This window comes from Indicator indicator, chromosome 3 (assembly GCF_027791375.1).
Source record: "Indicator indicator isolate 239-I01 chromosome 3, UM_Iind_1.1, whole genome shotgun sequence".
NCBI classification, from domain to species: Eukaryota; Metazoa; Chordata; class Aves; order Piciformes; family Indicatoridae; genus Indicator; species Indicator indicator.
In genome coordinates this window covers 50616410-50637558 of record NC_072012.1, presented here as the reverse complement: position 1 = coordinate 50637558, position 21149 = coordinate 50616410, and the positions used below count along the sequence as shown (strand labels likewise).

General features: G+C 45.5%; 1 protein-coding gene across 1 annotated transcript in view; it reads right to left on the bottom strand.

Annotated features, from left to right (window-relative positions):
- The window catches only part of TRHDE (thyrotropin releasing hormone degrading enzyme), a 287610-nt gene that overhangs the window by 136733 nt on the left and 129728 nt on the right, over positions 1–21149 (bottom strand). The window contains exons 5-6 of the mRNA XM_054399685.1: positions 20447–20560; positions 3442–3579 (exon numbers count right to left, since the gene is read on the bottom strand). Of these exons, the coding sequence (XP_054255660.1) occupies positions 3442–3579; positions 20447–20560 (252 nt within the window). The remainder of the gene's footprint in view (positions 1–3441; positions 3580–20446; positions 20561–21149) is intronic.

The following is a 21149-nucleotide window of genomic DNA, read 5'->3' as shown; positions in this document are numbered from 1 at the left end:
GATGGTTGCTCCACGTCTTATTCTCGCTCCACTCTCTGCTCCCCTGTGGATGCAGCTCTCCAGAGCTAAGATTCCTGCTGGCAGTTATTTCTGCTGGGGAAAGGCTTTTTTTTTTTTTTTTCCTTGCTTTGATTTAACAACTCTCAGGCCCACTCCTGTGCTCAACAGGCTGTATTTCCTCCTGCACTTGGGATAAAACCACTTTTCCCATCATTGTGGGAGGACACGATTGCACTTCCAGCTGCACTGGGAAAACATTTCCCACTCTCAGATGTGACTTCAGGGCCTTGAATCATCTCCCAGTACTGTTTATTAATGAACTATCATGACTTCTTCTTTTTCCTACCTCTTTGTGGCCCTAGTGTGTGCTCCTCTCTGAGGCTGAATAGAACGATGCTTTGGAAGAAGGCAAAGAGCTCCAGTGGAAAACGTTGTGTGCTGCTGGGCTGGAGCATCTGTTTCACTCAGCCCATGCAATCCCTGAATATTATTATTCCTCAGGGGTTTGTGTCATCAGATTTCTTAATGTGCACAATCACTGAGGACAAGAAAGTGGAAATGAAAAATATATTCAGCTCTAAGGCATTTAAATAGTACAGTTCCAATGGTCATCTCTGAAGGGTAGAGAAAGAGGCATAGCTGTAAAATGACAGCTGATTGCCTGGCAGAGATGGACACTTCAATGCTGTCTAATTGATGTATGCCATTTTGATGCCAGTAAAGACAAGGAAATGACAATGACATTCCATGGCTATCATCTCACTCAACAAAAATCAGATGGAAGAGAGTTTCATCACTTCATTATCATGTAGAAAACTGTGAAAAGAGGCAGGAGAGCTCACATGGACAATCCAAAGTGCCTGGGAGCACAAGGTGGATGTTGTTAAAAAGTTAAAAAGCATGAGAGAAATCCCCCAATCAAACTGTCAGGAGAAGATAGAGCACATAGTGTTAGACTCTTTAAAAAAGCTTAAGACAGTAGAAAAGTCCTCACTGACAGCCATGATCTACAGGTTACTAAAGACAGCAGCTTAAAACATAAGCCAGCAAGCAAGCAAAAAGCCATCCCTGAACCACCAGCAACAATGTGTCTCCAGCGGGGCTCACTGTGAGGAGGGCTTTGAGGCACCTGAAAATGCCTGAGCACATGCCTGAGCAGTTAGTTAAAAACCTTCAGTACAATTTTACAGGCTGGATTTTACCGACATCCCATTCATCACAGTATTTACAACAGCACACACCAGAGAGCCAGCAGGATGTTCTACCTAACCACAGGACCACAGCATCTTAGGGGCTGGAAGGGACCTCAGGAGATCCTCGAGTCCAGCCCCCCCACCAGAGCAGGACCATAGGACCTAGTCACTAGGCATGGCCACTGTTAGGCTGAAAAAGGAACCCTTAAATGGACAGAGACAAGACAGAGGCTGCACTCTGATCTGCACAGGAGACAGAGTGGTCCTATCAGCCTGCACAAAAGAGCCAACAGTACACAGAAGTGCCCTACTGCTCTATTTAGCACTTCAATGTAAATGAAAATCACTCAATGTTTGCAAGCGTTCTGAAGATGAAAAGATAAGTGTCAAGTACTACTGTTTACTCTGTGATATTGCTATTATCATATTAATTAGAAAAAATAATTAGCTTGAAATATTGAGACACTGATGTGAGATAAGCCTCTGAACCTGCTGAGGTTCAGCTATCACCAGGAAACACAAGACTGGGACATTTAGACAAGGAGAACACTTCAGCATGCCAAAAGCTCCTGGCTGTCATAGCTTAAGTGACCAAGAGTAATGTTTGCAAAGTCAGCTAAGGGAATCTTTTTAAATGTTACTTAGGCTCTTGAGCAACTCCAACATTTTCAAATATTTTCCTCAGTATTCTGGGTTTGTATATTCTATTCCATACCTATTACACAGCCATACAGACACACTCATCCCTAAGTGCATAACATCCTTTCATGGGAGAGGATCACACTGAAGTTGACTGGGCACAACTGATGACTATTTAAGGGAATAGATCTCTGTTTTAGCCCAGAATGAGCCCTGGATAAGCTGGAGGCTCAAGAGGCAAGGCAGAGCTATGCTGCTGCTGTTTCGTTACAGTCTGGCCTTAGGCAGCTAACAATGCAAAGAAAAGTTATTAGCAAAGACAAGGAGGAGAGTCAAAAGACTCTTGGTACTGAATTGCCAGCTGACAGCTTCAGTACAGCCTTCAGAGCAGAAGGCTGCAGGCAGCAGCCCCTGCATCACACCTCTGTGGTCACAAAACTAAAGCACAGTGTTACACATCAAGCCATGTAGCAGGGAATCATCCTCTAGCCTCACAGAAACCACCAGCTGTGGGGCCATGTGCTGGCACCAAGCCCAGCTGCATGATCATAGAATCACAGAATTGTCAGGGTCAGAAGGGACCTCAAGGATCATCCAGTTCCAACCCCCCTGCCATGGGCAGGGACACCTCACACCACAGCAGGTTGCTCACAGCCACATCCAGCCTGGCTGCAAAAACCTTCAGGGATGAGGCTTCCACCACCTCCCTGGGCAACCTGTGCCAGTGTCTCACCACACTCATGGGGAAGAATTTCTTCCTAACATCCAATCTGAATCTGCCATTTCTAGTTTTGCTCCATTCCCCCCAGTCCTATTACTCCTAGAGACCCTACAATGTCCCTCCCCAGCTTTCTTGTAGCCCCCTTCAGATACTGGAAGGCCACAAGAAGGTCTCCTGGGAGCCTTCTCTTCTCCAGACTGAATATTCCCAGCCTGTCTCAGCCTGTCCTCATGGGAGAGGTGCTCCAGCCCTCTAACCATCCTCGTGGCCCTTCTCTGATGGAAGCCTGTAGCCCTCTCACTCCTGCACAGAAGCTGTTCAGTCCCAAAGCTGACCAAAAGGCTTTCTAGTCACTGAGATGCAATTTGAAATTACCTCCATTAAACACACATCCCTTTGCCACCACTCAAGACAGGTCCTCCACTCTCACTGCTCTGCAATGAATTCAGAGTTTTCAGCACTTGACAGAAGAAATTCTCATACATAGAAAAAACAGGGGGGGAGGGAGGGGAAGAAATACATTTTACTTTAGCACTTGACAAGTTCTCTCAAGAGTTTTAACAGGACAATGACTACACAACCTTCTGCTTTCTAAAGCATCCAAGACAACTCAGGCTGTGCTAACACACAACCACTAATGAAATCTCAAATCTTCCTGCTGAATTCTGACAGCCTCCCGACTTTGTTTATGCCATTTCATAGTGCTTGGTGTGTGGAATGTAATTGGCTACAATCACTGCAGTATATTCCAAATCTGTTCCACACAGGCAGTGATCTCTGTGGTGGAGGCATTTTCACAAGGTTTGTTTGTCTTATAGATGGAACAGGAGCTGCTAACAGCTCCTGAGGTGTCCAGGTATAGAGCCAGATAGGATGCCTCAGTCTCACCTTCTTGTAGGCGATCCAGTCAAACACCCTGTCGATGTCTGTAGCTTGCTGCACCTCCTGGGACACTGGATGTGAGCTGGCCAAGCCATCCAGCAGCATCACTTCATGCAGGACATCAGTCAGAAATCTCTGCTTTTCCTGAAATACAGCATCACAAGCAGGCAGTTACAAAAACACAGCCAGAGAAACTGTCAGGGTTAGAAGGGACCTCAAGGATCAGCCAGTTCCAACCTCCCTGCCATGGGCAGGGACACCTCACACCACAGCAGGTTGCTCACAGCCACATCCAGCCTGGCTGCAAAAACCTCCAGGGATGAGGCTTCCACCACCTCCCTGGGCAACCTCTGCCAGGCTCTCACCACCCTCATGGGGAAGAACTAACATCTAATCCAGAACTCCCCTCCTCTAGCTTGGATCCATTCCCCCCAGTCCTATCACTTCCTGAGACCCTAAAAAGTCCCTCCCCAGCTTTCTTGTAGCCCCCTTCAGATACTGGAAGGCCACAAGAAGGTCTCCTCAGAGCCTTCTCCTCTCCAGACTGCACAGCCCCAACTCTCTCAGTCTGTCCTCACAGCAAAGCAGCTCCAGCCCTCTGCTCATCCTCATGGCCCTTCTCTGGACACCTTCCAGCACGTCCAGATCCTTCTTGTAACAGGGGCTCCAGAACTGGAGTTCTGAGGGACAGCCTCTGTATGACAGCTGATTAAAATCAGACCTTATGGTTTGAATGTAAACCACCAGGACCCCCTACAATACTGAAAAAAAACCAAAAAAAACAAGTAAAAGAACAGACAGGAAGAAATTCTAGCACCAGGGATCCCTGTGACTTGAGATCTTGCGCTGCAATGGAAGTTGACCGAAATTACATTAAAGACTGGTACATGAATCCAAGGCACCTGTCAGTGCACACTGCAGTTCTGATTGCAACTATTCACTCACAGCTACCAGGAGTGGGGAGAGTGGAGAACAGGAATCATTTCAATCACTGGAATAAAGAGAAGCTACAAATCCTACAGGCTACTGCATATGCAAGTACAGAAACTCTGGACAGAGCTGTGTAAATACAATTCCTACTGCTTTCTTTAGTGAGGTTTCAGTCACTTGGCCCTAAGTGCCAAGTCCACAGGGCAAAGAGACGTGGGATAGGACAATAAAGCTGCTAAGGTTTGCCTAGCAAGGTAAGCTATAACTCCTATGACAATGGATTGCTGCATGGTGCTCTGAGAACAAGATTCATTAGTGTTCAGGTCTGTTCCACCCACTGTGAGAGTTGCACTCACTTTTATGGTGCAACTAGCTAGGACCTTTTAGGATGATAAATGACATCAGAGTCACAGAATCACAGAATGTGAGGGGCTGGAAGGAACCTCCAAAGCTCATCCAGTCCAACCCCCCTGCCAGAGCAGGAGCACCTAGAGCAGATCACACAGGAACACATCCAGGCAGGTCTGGAATATCTCCAGAGAGAAAGACTCCACAACTCCCCTGAGCAACCTCTTCCAGTCTTCTGGCACCCTCAAAGGGAAAAAAATTCTTCCTCCTGTTTCCATGGAACTTCCTCTGCCTCAACTTCTACCACTGCCCCTTGTGCTGTCATTGGGCATCACCCAGCAGAGCCTGGCTCCAGCCTCTGGGCACAAGTGACATGCCTCAGGAACTCCTCACACTGCATTCAGACAGTTGTCTCTGATCCACAAGCCTGGGGCAGGAAAGAAGAGCTTCATTTACACATTTCTTCAAGTCACAAACGAATGCAAAGAATAAATTAAAAGTTACAGGAGGGGAAATTAAATAGGCTGCTTGTTTTTTTTCACCCTGAAATGACATATCTCCAACTTTATCTAAATTACAACAGTTCCTGAATTAATGTCAACCTGGTACCACAATAGAAAGAAACTCTAGGGAATGCCACCCTGATGCCCACAGATAAAATAACCACACAATTCCATACTAAATCCCATGTTTAATTTCTTGGCTGGCAAACCTTTTCCTATCAACGTCTTCATTTAAATTCTATTTATAAGACAGCCAAAAAGCTTTTCCAGCACCAAACCAGCTGGAAAGAAACCTTTCTGTTAAAATTCATTACAGCACAAGAAAGGTAGCTCGAGCTGATTGTATAGCCAGGCAATTAAAAACACAGGGAATGGGAAAGTCAATTACCCAACACACTCACAGTGTTCTCAGCTGGCTGTGAGAGGTAAAGTTTGTGAAGGGAAAAGTTAATGTTGTGTTCAGAAAGGGATCTGGGGGTGCTGATGGACAAGCAGCTGAAGAGGAGCCAGCAGTGTGCCCAGGGGGCCAAGAAAGCCAAAGGCATCCTGACTGGCATCAGCAATGCTGTGTCCAGCAGGAGTGGGGAGGGGATTGTCCTCTGGGACTCAGCTCTGCTCAGCCCACACCTGGAGTGTTGTGTCCAGTTCTGGGCACCTCAATCCAAGAGAGATGTGGAGGTGCTGGAGCCAGGGCAGAGGAGGGCAAGGAAGCTGGGAAGGGCCTGGAGAAGAAATGTGATGAAGAGAGACTGAAGGAGCTGGGGCTGGTTAGTGTGAAAGAGAGGAGGCTGAGGGGAGACCTCCTGGCTCTCTACAACTCCCTGAAAGGAGGTTGTGGAGAGGTTGGTGCTGGTCTCTTCTCCCAGGTCATTAGTGATAGAAGAAGAGGGAATGGCCTCAAGCTGCCACTGGGTAGGTTTAGACTGGACAGCAGGAAACATTTTTTTGGGGCAAGACTGGTCAGGGACTGGAATGTGGGAGTCCCCACATGGTGGAGTGCCCAAGCCTGGCTGTGTTTGAAGGTGGTTTGGCTGTGGGGCTTGGGGCTGTGGTTTAGGGGTGAGCCTTGTAGAGTAGGGTTCTGGGTTGATCCTGAGGGGCTTTTCCAACCTGAATGTTTCTGTGATTCCTTGTCTCTAAATTGGAGAGGCATGAATCTGATGGATGGACCAGGAAGTGGGTAAGGAAGTGGCTAGGTGGTGTCAGAGTGAGGCAGTCAACACCTCCATGTCCATGTGCAGACCAGTGGTAGGTGACATTCAGGGGCTGGTATTGGGGCCAAGGCTCTTTAACATCTTTGTGAGCAACATGGGCAGTGGGACTGAGTGCACCCTCAGTGAGTCTGCTGCCAACCCAAGCTGTGCTGGATGACAGGATGACATCCTGAGGGACCTTGACAGGCTTAAGAGCTGGGCCTGTGTGAATCACAGGAAGTTCAACACAGCCAAGTGCAAGGTCCTGCACACAGGTCAGAGCAACCCTCACACAAATACAGGCTGGGAAATGAGGTGGACTGAGAGCAGCCCTGGGAAGGAGGACTTGGTGTTGTTTGACAAGCTGCTCAACATGACCCAGCAATGGGCAGTTGCAGACTGGAAAGCATCAAAAGACCATGAGAGAGGACTAGATCTTTAAGGTCCCTTCCAGCCCAACCATTCTATGATTCCATGATTTTAAGAATTCAGAGAATGAAGAAGACTTTTGACCTATGAAACTAAATTCATTGACCTAAAAGGATTTCCAAAATATTCCCCCATTTTCCATTTAGTATAAAGTCTCTGGATGCAGATTACAAAAGCAGACTCAAATATAACTCCAGGGAGACATAGAGATAGCTGAGTTTGGTGATTGAGAGGCAGCCTGCAGAGGCAACAGGAAACAGGAATGCAGGAGGAAACTAAAGCTGCCTTAATTATGTTGAAGAAACGTTACTGAAGTCCTGTCAGCACAGCAAGTGGAAAAGTCCATATGACCTACCTGCTTATACTGATGTAAGAGGATTTTCTATTCCCTATTACACCCTGCACACTGAAGTGAAATTGATCCACTTCAACATGATACCTGCACAACTAAAGCAACACCTAGCAAAGAAATTGTGAAGCAAATCAGTTCTGGAATGTGTTTGCTGAGGCTGGTGAGCTGCCAGCACAGCAGGTGATGGCAGGTTTGCAGCTAGACATGAAACACTGACAGCAGGATTTTCCAGATGACCCTCCTCCAAGGGAGCTCAGCTGCAAGAGAAAAGCCACAGACTGTGATCCCCCTGTAAGGAAAAGAGGGCTTCAGGTGAGTCCAGAGGCTCTGCCTGGAGTGCGTCAGAACCTGCAGGTAAATGCAGTGCTGTGTAGTGCAAACAGGGTCAGGGCTCTCAGCAGGAGCTGGTGTGACAGTGGCAGAAGCCTCACAGAATCACAGACCCCTGAGATCACCAAGCCCAGCCTAGGACCTAACACCACCACACCACCAGACCATGGCACTGACTGCTACATCCAATCTTGCCTGAAACACCTCCAGGGATGGTGACTCCACCACTTCCCTGGGCAGTCCATCCCAGTCTCTAATTCCCCTTTCCATCAGGAAGTGCTTCCTAACATCCAACATAAACCTCCCCTGGCACAGCTTCAGGCCATGCCCTCTCACCTTGTCACAAGTCCTCATCTGAAATGAGGACAGAGCTGCTCCCACTCAAATTCGTGCCTTTTTTTCAAGGCAAGCAGGAAGCCACTCTGGTCCTTATCTTCCTGCTGCCTACTCTGGGTCCTGTCTCTTCAGCTGCTTTCCTCAGAGCTTTCCTTGACCTGTGGACAGTCACATCTAGAAGACCAGCCCCATGATGCAAAGACAAGACACGCCAGTTACTTCTGGTTGCTTCCCTTCTCACTGTTGGGAGCACTTCCACCTGCAGAGGCCAGAATGCTGCTCTCAGGTGAGCATGCCTTGCTAAGACCTGCATCTTCACTGCTTCCAGATGTCTGTGGTCACTACAGTTACGTATTTGTTCTTTTAATCCTCATCAACAAGACCTTCTCTCTTTGGTACTTACTCCTGCTCCATCCTCTCCTCTCCTCAGCTCACGTTTGACTGTTGTGGAAACCCCAACTTCACTGCTGATGATTTTACAGTATTGTATTGAGGTAAAATGTAAGTGTAGAAGTTAGCATTAGAATAATGTCATACTTGAAGTTATTTACATAAAAATAACTTCTAAAGCTTCATATGAAATAGCACAGAAAAATAATTACAATGGGGAAAAAAAAAAGCAACAAAATAAAACAAAACAAAAAACAAACTGGAAAAGATCCAAGAGTGGAACAAAAGGAATAGCACAATGAAAGCCAAAAGTGGTAATGAGTAGGCAGAAGAGATCAAAGGCCTCAGTGTTAAAGGCACTGCCTCTACTCTGGAACAGACAGGCAAGGAGTTTATAGATGTAAGAAATCCAGATGAATAAAGCTTAGTATTGATGTGCACAGGTTCAAATTATTTGCCTGACAAATCTGCTGGAACTCTCTGCCCCAAAATCCAGAGCTTTAGCAGCCATCAGCAATACAGAGGAGGGAATTCATCTTTCATGCCTGACCAAATAAGCATTTGCAAGACACAACACTTGGGTTTACAGGGAGAGTGTCCCCTGGAGAAAAAGCAGTAGGAGTAAAGTTTGAAAGCAACCAAAGAACACCAGCACAAACACCACCAGGGGTTTAGTGAAGCTTAACAAACTAAGGTTCTTAACTTAACAAACCTGACGTTCAATAAAATATCTTATGGCCAGAAAAGATCCACAGGCGGCTGGTGCTGGTCTCTTCTCCCAGGTCATTAGTGATAGAAGAAGAGGGAATGGCCTCAAGCTGCCACTGGGTAGGTTCAGACTGAGCATTAGGAACCATTTTTTAAGGGCAAGAGTGGTCAGGGACTGGAATGTGCTGCCCAGGGAGGTGGTTGAGTCCCCAAGCCTGGCTGTGGTGCTTGGGGCTGTGGTTTAGGGGTGAGCCTTGTAGAGTAGGGTTCTGGGTTGGTGATCTTGAGGGGCTTTCCCAGCCTGAATGTTTCTATGATTCTGAAAAGCAAGTTCTCTCTGTCTGCATGCTTGTAAATCCTCAGTTGTCATAGCCCAGGAAGTTTCCTGAGTACCTGCAAACAAAAGTACCATTTCTCTTTCTCTCTCCACATCAACAGCTTTTGCAAATAGATTGAACAGCTCACAGATTGCTTTTTTTTTTAACTGCTATCTCTGCATGTGCATTTCTGTTATGTGCATAGCTTGTGGAGTCAGGTCTGCAACACATTCTACACTGAGCAGCTGTGAATAAGTCATGGTTCTGAGTCTACATTTACAACCCTCCTTTCTGCTGAATTTCTGTCCCTGTGCTCAAGAATTTTCACACTGACAATTTTTGCTGCTATAAAGCAGCACAGAAGCTCTAGGAGTTTGTAGTTAAGGCAGGGAAATAGCTTTGCATAGCAAGAAAAAGATTGGAGAGGTATTTTCTTTCCAATTAAGTGTCAAACCAGATCTTCATGACCACCTACTCAAGTCGACAAGCAGATGGGTAGCTTATTTGGAGGTTTTATGCAATTCCACCAGCTACCTTCAGACCTTGTTTCCTCACAGCACTCTAGTTTTCAGGTACAGCTTTGTTTTGGCTGTACACCAGATCCAATATACCAAATGTAGGCCTGCAGAACAGGAGGATGCAGTAGGAAAAAAAGGAGTGTGAGGAAAGGAAACAACACATACTGACCATCAGCACTGAAAAAAAAAAAGGCCAGTTTTCCTCTGCAAGAGAGAAGCTCATCAGGAGCCAGCAGTGAGCACTTACAGCCCACAGAGCCAAGCAGAGCCTGGGCTGCAGCAAGAGAAGTGTGGCCAGCAGGGCCAGGGAGGGGATTCTCCCCCTCTGCTCCACTCTGCTGAGACCACACCTGGAGCTCTGTGTCCAGTTCTGGAGCCTCTGTTCCAGGAAGGATCTGGAGGTGCTGGAAGGTGTCCAGAGAATGGCCACAAGGATGAGCAGAGGGCTGGAGCTGCTCTGCTATGAGGACAGACTGAGAGAGTTGGGTTTGTGCAGTCTGGAGAGAAGGCTCTGAGGAGACCTTCTTGTGGCCTTCCAGTATCTGAAGGGGGCTATGAGAAAGCTGGGGACAGACTTTTTAGGGTGTCAGGGAGTGATAGGACTGGGGGGGAATGGAACAAAACTAGAAATAGGTAGATTCAGATTGGATGTCAGGAAGAAATTCTTCCCCATGAGGGTGGTGAGACACTGGCACAGGTTGCCCAGGGGGGTCGTGGAAGCCTCATCCCTGGAGGTTTTTGCAGCCAGGCTGGATGTGGCTGTGAGCAACCTGCTGTAGTGTGAGGTGTCCCTGGCCATGGCAGAGGGGTTGGAACTGGCTGATCCTTGAGGTCCCTTCTGACCCTGACAATTCTGTGATTCTGTGTAACTGCACACCGTCCACACTTTAAAAACCAACAGTGGCAGCACCCTCAGGACACCTGAGAATTTGAGAAGCAGAGTCATTTAGTAAGGATGCCCTCAAATACACAGCTACAGTTTGACCACCGAGCTTCCCATATCAACTACACTTCCTGGTGAATTGTTGCAGCAGGTCTACCCTGCAGCGAGTCCTTCCCTTAAAGCAAATGCTATCATGAAATTTCTTTCCCATTTTTACTGAAGACAAAGTGGTTACCAATTTAAAATTATGTGAAATTCAGCCAGTTGCTTGCAGTTTCCTCCTGCAACCCAAGCTACATCTCTAGCCTGAACTCAGGAGATTTGAACTCCTCATCATGCCATTTGCAATGCTCTCTCAAGACGAGCAGATAATGACAGGAAGAAAGAAGAGGCACTGACATTCTCTAAAGCTGTTCTTCAACTCTTGAATAAATGTTTCATCTAAATGTTGGTATCCATTTATGGCTGATACCTAAATGTTAAAGTCAACTACTTCCAGTTAAGGATTCCATATATTAATCTACCTTGCCAGAGTATAAAAAGAGAAATGGCATTAAGGAAGAGCATGTGGAGATGGAGCTTTATTTTTTTTTTTTTTACTTGCATGTTAAATTAAGTATTAGGATTTCTAAGCTAGGAATTAGCAACCAGAAGATCTTGCAGCTTACCTTTATACATCTTTTTTTTCCCCTGCCAAAGTCAATTATACAAGAGATTCCAGTTTGTTTTACACTGAAGGCTTTCCCCCTAGTTGAACCATACAAGGACTGACTCACTGAGCAGTTACTGGGGGGAAAAACACTCCATGTGGTATTAATTAAAGCCTTCCTTTACACCAGCATGTGCAGCCTTTCACCAAAAGAAGAGATGAAAGTAGTTATAAAATGCAAGAGGTTGAATCTCCCTCAAAGCTGAGCTGGCATGATATTTATGTTGGGTTAGAAGGATCAAGTAGGCTGGAGCTCAGCTCTGAAATGCCAAAATAATAATAAAATAAATCCAAAAGGCCCTTGTCTTAAGTCTGCTTCAAAACTCATAATGATTTTCTGGGGTTTCTGAGTCAAACAATGCCTAAAAAACCTTACAGATGGAAACAAACACTTTAGGAGGTGATCTGCGTCAAAGTACAAACCAGATATGAATGTGACCAATGGCCAGAGGCACTCCTACTGTGTCAGTGTGAGCTGAAATTCCTCCCCACCCCCACCCCCCCTGCACAATAACCAGGCTAGCCCAGTCTGGAAGCAAATGAAAGCTGTATTTACAAAGCAGAATCTACAATCTACGATGAAATGCAATGAATATGTACAAATATACAAAATTCACAACATTCACAAATATATACAATCAACAGAAAACACAACCAATCTCCCTTTGCTTCCCCCCAAGGGGACCCTTCCCAAAGGGGCCACCCTCTCCCAGGAGCTTCCCCTCCCAGATCCCCCTTGGACAGAAAGCAGAGTTAGTTAAGCAGAAAGTTGTTAACTTAGCTGCCAAGGTCAGTGTGTTATCTTCAGCCAGAAGAGAAGAAGAAACAGCAGCCAGACAGCCCAGCAACTGCCCCCACTGCCGAACGCAGAATGTGCAGAGTGCCTACTTTGTTTTGGGTAATAGTTCTTAAACATTTCTATCTATCCAATGGAAGTGTTTAGAACAATCGTTATTTTGCTTTCTTACACCCAATAGTGACTTATTTACATTCTTTGACTTTCTCTGTTTTGAACTTTGCAAGGAAAAGAATTAAAAAGACAGTTTCAAACCATCACACCTAGCGTTTCACTCCAGTCAGTGAGAAACAGAGACAAGATCATTTATCAAGAATCTGGGCAGCAAGTTGCATGATCTTCAAAGTATTTAATCTAATGAAGTTAAGTGGTGCACTTCCTGGGGGGCATTCAGAAGAGTTTGCCCAGCAGGGAGGTTCTCCTCCTCCTCTACTCTGCCCTAGTCAGGCCACACCTGGAATACTGCATCCCGTGCTGGGCTCCCCAGTTCAAGAGGGACAGGGATCTGCTGGAGAGAGTCCAAGAAAGGGCTCCAAGGATGATGAAGGGCCTGGAGCACTGCCTGGGGAGGAGAGGCTGAGAGATCTGGGGGTGGTTAGTGTGAAGAGAAGACTGAGAGGGGATCTGATCAATGTCTCTCAATAGCTGAGGGCTGGGGGTCAGGAAGGAAGGGACAGGGACAGCCTCTGCTCACTTGTGCCCTGGGATAGGACAAGGGGCAATGGAAACTCCAGCACAGGAGGTTCCACCTCAACATGAGGAGGAATTTCTTCACTGTAAGGGTCCCAGAGCACTGGAACAGGCTGCCCAGAGAGGTTGTGGAGTCTCCTTCTCTGGAGCCTTTCCAGCCCTGTCTGGATGTGTTCCTGTGTGACCTGTGCTGGATTCTCTGGTCCTGCTCTGGCAGGCAGTTGGACTGGAAGATCTCCAGAGGTCCCTTCCAACCCCTAACATCCTGGGATTCTATTAGCTTTTTGTAAGCACAGGTAATCTTCTGCAGCACATATTTTTAAAACAGCAATCTTGATATGCAACCTCAGAGTTGTTGTCAGACACCTGTAATAGTGCCAAGACCATTGCCCATGTAAGTGTTCCTGTGTGATCTGCTCTGGGTGCTCCTGCTCTGGCAGGGGGGTTGGACTGGATGAGCTTTGGAGGTTCCTTCCACCCCTAACATTCTGTCATTCTGTAAACACAATCTTTTAGCCTAAATGCTTCCATCAGAATTGTTTCATGCTACAAAATTTCTGGCAAACAAGCCCACCCTTGATGACAAATCTAACAAGCACACCAAAGAGAGGGAGAGCTTATCCCAGAGCCTCAATGGATAGTGAAGGCAGAGGACTCAAAGCTATCACTGCCATACTGCACCTTGACTCAGCCAATGATGCTGTCAGCAAAGCTGTTTCATACAGGAAGGCAAAGGGATAAAGCAGCTGGGCTCTGTCACCTGCTTTCTCAGCACCAAGCTGATGGCTGAAAGGGAAAATTACATGCCAGGAATTCCTGCAGTCACAGGCCTCAACATTTACTCCAATTCCAGAGCCTTTCAAGGACAAACACGATGGTTCCTTCTACCAGAAAATAAGAAGGCAAAAGATCAGTCAGTACATTCCTGGGATCTGTAAGCCTCAATTGAATTCCTTCCTTTACAAAGTGACACACAACAGACTTCAGGATCAGGAAAGAGACAAGCAGAGAATACAGTGGAATGCAGAGTTGCAAATGGGCTCCAGGAAGGAGGAAGATGAGCAGAGTAGATCAGAAAGCACAGCGCTATGAAGTCAAAATCCCCAGCATATAGTTTACTGCTCTCATTTTCTCTTCTCTTGTCCTAAAAGTAACCAGAGGCACCTTCCACAGAGGTGAGATTGACCTTGTGGTATCTTACAGCAGTAGGATCTTACAGCTTAGGAACTCACATCCAGCTGTTGTTGTTTTTTCATCGTACACAAACAGCTTCTGGGGATGGTTAGTCTGGAGAAGAGAGGACTGAAAGGGGATTTAATAAATCTTTATAAATATCTGAGGGCTGGGGGTGAAGAGGGAGGGGACAGGCTCTGCTCACTTGTGCCCTGGGATAGGACAAGGGGCAATGGATGGAAACTCCAGCACAGGAGGTTCCACCTCAACATGAGGAGGAACTTCTTGACTGTTAAGGGTGACAGAGCACTGGAACAGGCTGCCCAGAGAGGTTGTGGAGTCTCCTTCTCTGGAGCCTTTCCAGCCCTGTCTGGATGTGTTCCTGTGTGACCTGTGCTGGATTCTCTGGTCCTGCTCTGGCAGGGGGGTTGGACTCGATCTCTGGAGATCCCTTCCAACCCCTAACATCCTGGGATCTTGTAATCCAGAAATCTTATTTCTTCCTATGTCAGGGAATTCACATGCAGATCACCATGCTGGGCACACATGACCAAGCAAAACTCTCTGATCCCTGGAAGGAACATTCTTCAGGTGCCAGCTTTCTTTTTAAAGCCTTCCTGGCAACACAGAAACAATTGTTTACATTTCAAAGACCTTGAATAATGAGAGTTGTGAACAAGAATTTGAGACATTCCAGCATAAGAATTTCAAAACCTCTTAATCTGGGTGATAGGGAAGGTTGAAACAGGAAGAATGGTGAATTGATCTCCTTGGCAAACGTCTGGTGACTGTGGAGCAGGGAAGAGTTCCTTGCAAAATCTGAAGGTAGTTTCACCTTCAAGATGTCAAATGGTGCTGTGCAAGGACTTACTTTTCAGCTGAGGGAAGGAAATGAGAATTTCTAGCTTTGATCTGAAGTAACTTCAATTTTAAGATAAGGTATTAGGATCAGTGGTGGAACCATGAAGTGTCTCAGCACAGCAAACCAGCTAGTCTCAAAACAGCAAAACTTTGAGCACCTCTTCAGGAGAGTCCTGATGTATGTTAACTGCAGTGGAACAGGGATGTCCCTGCCAGAATTACTCTGTTTATTCTGGTCTTCACCCAACCTTTTAACAGGGGCGTTGAGGAAGGGTCTATCAAGGTTTAGATTTCCTTTCTCATTAAGCTTATGCAAGCCTGATGAAGCATGAAAACATCCTCTGATTAAGAAATTCCAGATCTGCTGAGAGGCTCAGTAAAGTCACACTGCCCCGTGGCAGTTCAGTCAGCAATGTTATTCATCCACCTCTCCTGTAGTAAAAGAGCTCACAAAACCACTGAAGAAAAAAATGATAAAACCAAGAACTTCAGAGAAGGAAGAAACGTTTAAGCAAGCTAAAGAACCTTGAGAAGAAGGAAAATCCAGGGGGAAAAAAAAAAAATCAGATCAAATCTATGGCTCTCATCTTTGTACAGAAGTCAGTGCTGTTGGTTTAATATTTATAGTGGTGTGAACAAGCCTAATGGGCAGCTCTCCTTAAGGGGCTCAGGTTCAGCCAGACCAAGTCTGTGAATGTCATGGACATGAGGAAAATGCTCAGCTCTGCTGCAAGTAAGGCTTTTTTCAGGTATGTTGTAAAACTTCAGGGGCTTACAAAGTTTTAATGATGAAAGCTCATGAGCCTGTAGCCTGTAAGCACCCAACAAGTTAGGTAGGATGCTGTGGATAGATCCATTGGATTTAGGTGTATCCACACTGCCCAAGTTGCATTTCCAGTCAAAATTCCTTTTTTTCTTGGAGCTGACTAGGAATCTTCTCCTTCTAGACTTACACAAACCAAAACATGACAAAGAACCTTCCATAAGTTAAAAATAAGCTGAATTTGACATCTCAGTCCATGGCCTCTTGAGCAAACTTTCAAAGGTAGCATTTCAGTAGCAGAACAGGAAGAACTGAACTATCTACTTTTCCCAGTTCTTTAGAAAGAAACTAGATTTTGGCTTCTTACTCTTTGTTTTCCTGATGCAAGGAGCTGTGGTCCCATACACCATAACACCTTTTATTTTTCTTTCACAGGTATGAATTACTGCTGACAAAACAACACACAGAATGCTGGAACATTGCTCCTTTTAATCATCACTACAGAAAATAAGGGCTGTGCTTCTTGATTTTGTAACTGACTCAGGAAGCTTCTACTGTGCTCTTCACTTATGAGAAAAAGACAGATAGAAAAAGGCAGGAAAGGAAGGCAGAGAGAAAGGAAGGCAGAAAGGCAGAAAGGCAGAAAGAAAGGCAGAAAGGCAGAAAGAAAGAGAGAAAGGCAGAAAGAAAGAGAGAAAGGCAGAAAGAAAGAAAGGCAGAAAGAAAGAAAGGCAGAAAGAAAGAAAGGCAGACAGAAAGGCAGAAAGGCAGAAAGAAAGAAAGGCAGAAAGAAAGAAAGGCAGAAAGAAAGAAAGGCAGAAAGAAAGAAAGGAAGAAAGAAAGAAAGAAAGAAAGAAAGAAAGAAAGAAAGAAAGAAAGAAAGAAAGAAAGAAAGAAAGAAAGAAAGAAAGAAAGAAAGAAAGAAAGAAAGAAAGAAAGAAAGAAAGAAAGAAAGAAAGAAAGAAAGAAAGAAAGAAAGAAAGAAAGAAAGAAAGAAAGAAAGAAAGAAAGAAAGAAAGAAAGAAAGAAAGAAAGAAAGAAAGAAAGAAAGAAAGAAAGAAAGAAAGAAAGAAAGAAAAAGAAAGAAAGAAATAAAGAAAGAGAGTTAGTTAGTTTGGGGACTGTTTTTTCTTTTTATAAAATTTTTCAAGGGTTTTGTTTAAGTTTCCATCCTGTGAGTGTGACCTACCACACCTGACTTCATGCCAATAACAAGAACATCCAATAAGCTAAATTCCAGTAACTGTAATTTTTGGTCCCTCTTCCTACAGTCTCTGCAGCAAGGGTGAAACCTCACAGTATTGATTTCAATTTCCAATATTGAATTTAATGAGCTGAACTTTTAAACACCCTGATTGAATGAACTGCCTGTAAAGGCTTAACTTAAATTAAGTGTTCCACCTCCCACCAATTTTCTGATTATTTAACTATGACAGTACTTTATATCAAAGGCCTATGATATCCAAAAGCCTTATGCAAAGTTCATCTCTACCTTCTTAGTAATTTAAGGAAAAACTTGAAAGATGGCTATTTTTTCAGGCAGAGAAATATGCCTGCAGTTAATTCTAATTCCTGCAGCATGGGTCTGATTTCCCAGTTAAATGTCAGACCTTGTTCAACCCACCTGTATTGCCTGTGTTCTGCTAAGATGCCAGGCTCTCACATGATGGGCATCTCACAGGATGATCCTAGGATGTTAGGGGTTGGAAGGGACCTCTGGAGATCTGCCAGTCCAACCCCCCTGACAGAGCAGGATCACAGAATTCAGCACAGGTCACACAGGAACACATCCAGACAGGGCTGGAAAGGCTCCACAGAAGGAGATTCCACAACCTCTCTGGGCAGCCTGTTCCAGGGCTCTGGGACCCTTACAGTGAAGAAGTTCCTCCTCATGTTGAGGTGGAATCTCCTGTGCTGGAGTTTATATCCATTGTTCCTTGTCCTATCCCAGGGCACAAGTGAGCAGAGGCTGTCCCTGTCCCTTCCTTCCTGACCCCCAGCCCTCAGCTATTGACAGACATTGATCAGATCCCCTCTCAGTCTTCTCCTCTCCACACTAAACAGCCCCAGGGATCTCAGCCTCTCCTCACCAGGCAGTGCTCCAGTCCCTTCAGCATCCTTGGAGCCCTCCCTTGGACTCTCTCCAGCAGATCCCTGTCCCTCTTGAACTGGGGAGCCCAGAACTGGATGCAGTATTCCAGGTGAGGTCTCAGCAGGGCAGAGTAGAGGGGGAGGAGAACCTCCCTGGATCTGCTGGACACACTCCTCTCAATGCACCCCAGGCTCCCATTGGCCTTCTTGGCCACCAGGGCACATTGCTGTCCCATGCAGAACTTGTTGTCCCCCAGCACTCCCAGCTCCTTCTCCTTGGGGCTGCTGTCCAGCAGATCCCCTCCCAGCCTGTCCTGCTGCAGGTTATTCTGCATTTGCATAACACTGAACATTATATTCACCCCACAGAAATCTCAGTCAAATACTCTATGTATACCAAATTGCTTCTAAAGCCAACTTATTCTGGATTTGTTAAGCTGATTATGTGAAGAACGAATGACTGATGATCTGAAGATAAAATTCAGTGCATAAATTTGTCATCTATGACATTTCACTACGGTAAAACCATAGAGGCCTGCCAGATTTCATTGCATTCATAATTAGAAGGATTACATTGTAATTTAGGATGTGTTTTTCATAAAGAAGAAAAGAGTAAGTTTTAATACAGCCAAAGCCTGGTAAGCACAACAAGCCAGACTGATGTCATTTCAGATAAAGATTTCTTTTCCTTCTCATAATTACAGAACTGTCAGGGTTGGAAGGGACTTCAAGGATCATCCAGTTCCAACTCCCTGCCATGGCCAGGGACACCTCACACTACAGCAGGTTGCTCACAGCCACATCCAGCCTGGCTGCAAAAACCTCCAGGGATGAGGCTTCCACCACCTCCCTGGGCAACCTGTGTCAGAGTCTCACCACCCTCACGGGGAAGAATTTCTTCCTAAGGTCTAATCTAAATCTCCCCTCCTCTAGCTTGGATCCATTCCCCCCACTACTATCACTCCCTGACACACTAAGAAGTTCCTCCCCAGCTTTCTTGCAGGCCCTTTTGAGATACTGCCTTTTTAAACCAAAATTGACACCTGAAAGAAAAAAATTAAAATACTAAAAAAAAGTCCAACTTCACAAAACCCAAACCTAAAGAAAAGGAACCTGAGTACTGCTTTTTTTTCCCCTTTCTTTCCTTTTGTTGGCTTAAACACCTCATTATAACATCTTCTCTTCATGGCATACAAAAGTTAATGGGATAAGAATACTCAATAAATCATTCAGAAATACAAAATCAAAACATTTCAGAAGGCAGTATGTAAGAGTTTAAGCAAAACATTGAAGCTTCAACAAATCCCTACCAGGCAATCTCTACTTATAACAAATATTTTGCCACATAATTAAATGTAAGGACAAAAAGACAGCAAACAAAAACATTTCTCCAAAGGACAATAAAATCTATCTAGCAACCTTCAACGTGGTCTCCTACACCACAACTTCTACTGAGGTCTTGTATCTTTTATTTTCCTTATAATCAATACTGCATCCAGTTCTGGGCTCCCCAGTTTGAGAGGGACAGGGATCTGCTGGAGAGAGTCCAAGAGAGGGCTCCAAGGATGCTGAAGGGACTGGAGCACTGCCTGGGGAGGAGAGGCTGAGAGCCCTGGGGCTGTTTAGTGTGGAGAGGAGAAGACTGAGAGGGGATCTGCTCAATGTCTATCAATAGCTGAGGGCTGGGGGTCAGGAAGGAAGGGACAGGGACAGCCTCTGCTCACTTGTACCCTGGGATAGGCCAAGGAACAGTGGATGGAAACTGCATCACAGGAGGTTCCACCTCAACATGAGGAGGAACTTCTTCACTGTGAAGGTGACAGAGCCCTGGAACAGGCTGTCCAGAGAGGTTGTGGAGTCTCCTTCTGTGGAGCCTTTCCAGCCCTGTCTGGATGTGTTCCTGTGTGACCTGTGCTGGATTCTCTGGTCCTGCTCTGGCAGGGGGGTTGGACTGGAAGACCTCCAGAGGTCATCCTGGAATCCTGGGATCATAGTTATTTCCTGACTACAGTGGGACCTGACTAGCAATCTGTAACAGGACTCCAAAAGAATGTCCCAGCATGGCCTCCCCAGTTTGCCCTAAGTGAGCTCCAGTGCTTGCACAGGAGTTGCCAATGCATGGCCAACTATGCCCAGCTGGAAATCACAGAGAAACAGAGAGCTGTAATTCATTTACCCCATGCTAACCTAGTATGAGCTGCTGGATGGCAGGAAGGAGGATAAAAGTAAATCTTCCTTTAGTAGGAAGATAAAAGGAGTAAGCTTGGGGAGAACAGGACTCTGTAAGAAAAAATAAGGTCAGCTTTATAGCATTGTTTAGCCAAAATTTTTTTTCCCCAATTTCTCTCCTATTTGTAGATAAAATTCAATATTCTGAGTATTTTCAGAAACTGCCCACGCTCAATCATAGCTGTTCTAATGCAAACCATTTCTGTGCAGAGGGACAGGAGTTATTTTAATGCTGGGTTATGATAGACATGACCTGATTTCTTTTGTAATAAATTGCAGGCTACACTTCTGGAAGGCTGTCAAATCATTTCACACCTTGTGATTTTGCTTCCTTGGACATCTGATACTTGCATGCATCATTTGGTGGTTTTCAGCAGTCCCTGCCTGTACCAGAAGCAGGAGTGTAGCAGCAGGGCAGCTCCTCTGTGGAGTCTCCAAATCAACACAATAAAACAGACTTACCATGTTCCAGCCTGGGTAGAGGTAGTCGGTCCCAACAAACTCAAAATAGTGAGCAAAACCTTCTTTCAACCACACATCCTCCCACCAAACTGGAGTCACGAGGTCACCAAACCACTGCAAAGACAGGGCAAAGAAGCAACTTCAGTAAACCACACCTGCAGACAACTCACTCATACACAACACTCCCAGGCAAGGTCAACGCTGCAGCGAGGATGCACAGCAAAGCAGAGGGGCTCCTGAAAGCAGACTGCAGACACTGATATCACCACAAAATGCTCAGTAAATAGGATTTGAGCCAAAAAAAAAAAAAAACCCCAAACAATGAAGTGAAGCATAACACTGAATGTCACTGACAAACAACTGAGGAATTTAGGGAGAAAACAGAAGGTTGAAAAAGAGTCCTGCTCACACCCAAAGTGAAAATAAGCCTCATGGCCACTCAGTGATCAGCATCTGGGTGAAAGCTATTAATAAATTAACTCTCTACAGGAGCAGCAGAGATAGGCTCTGATCTTAAAAACAGTTCTCTGAAAAGACCAAGCAGTCCTGGAAAAGCATTCATACAGAGCATGCACCGCTCACAATCTGGAATGCTGCAGTAGCATACCACCAGCAAAGTATTACAGTGATATTTACACTGGGGTAGGCTCATTAAATGACTTCTAATGACAAACAAACTAAACACAAGAGACCAGACCTTCTC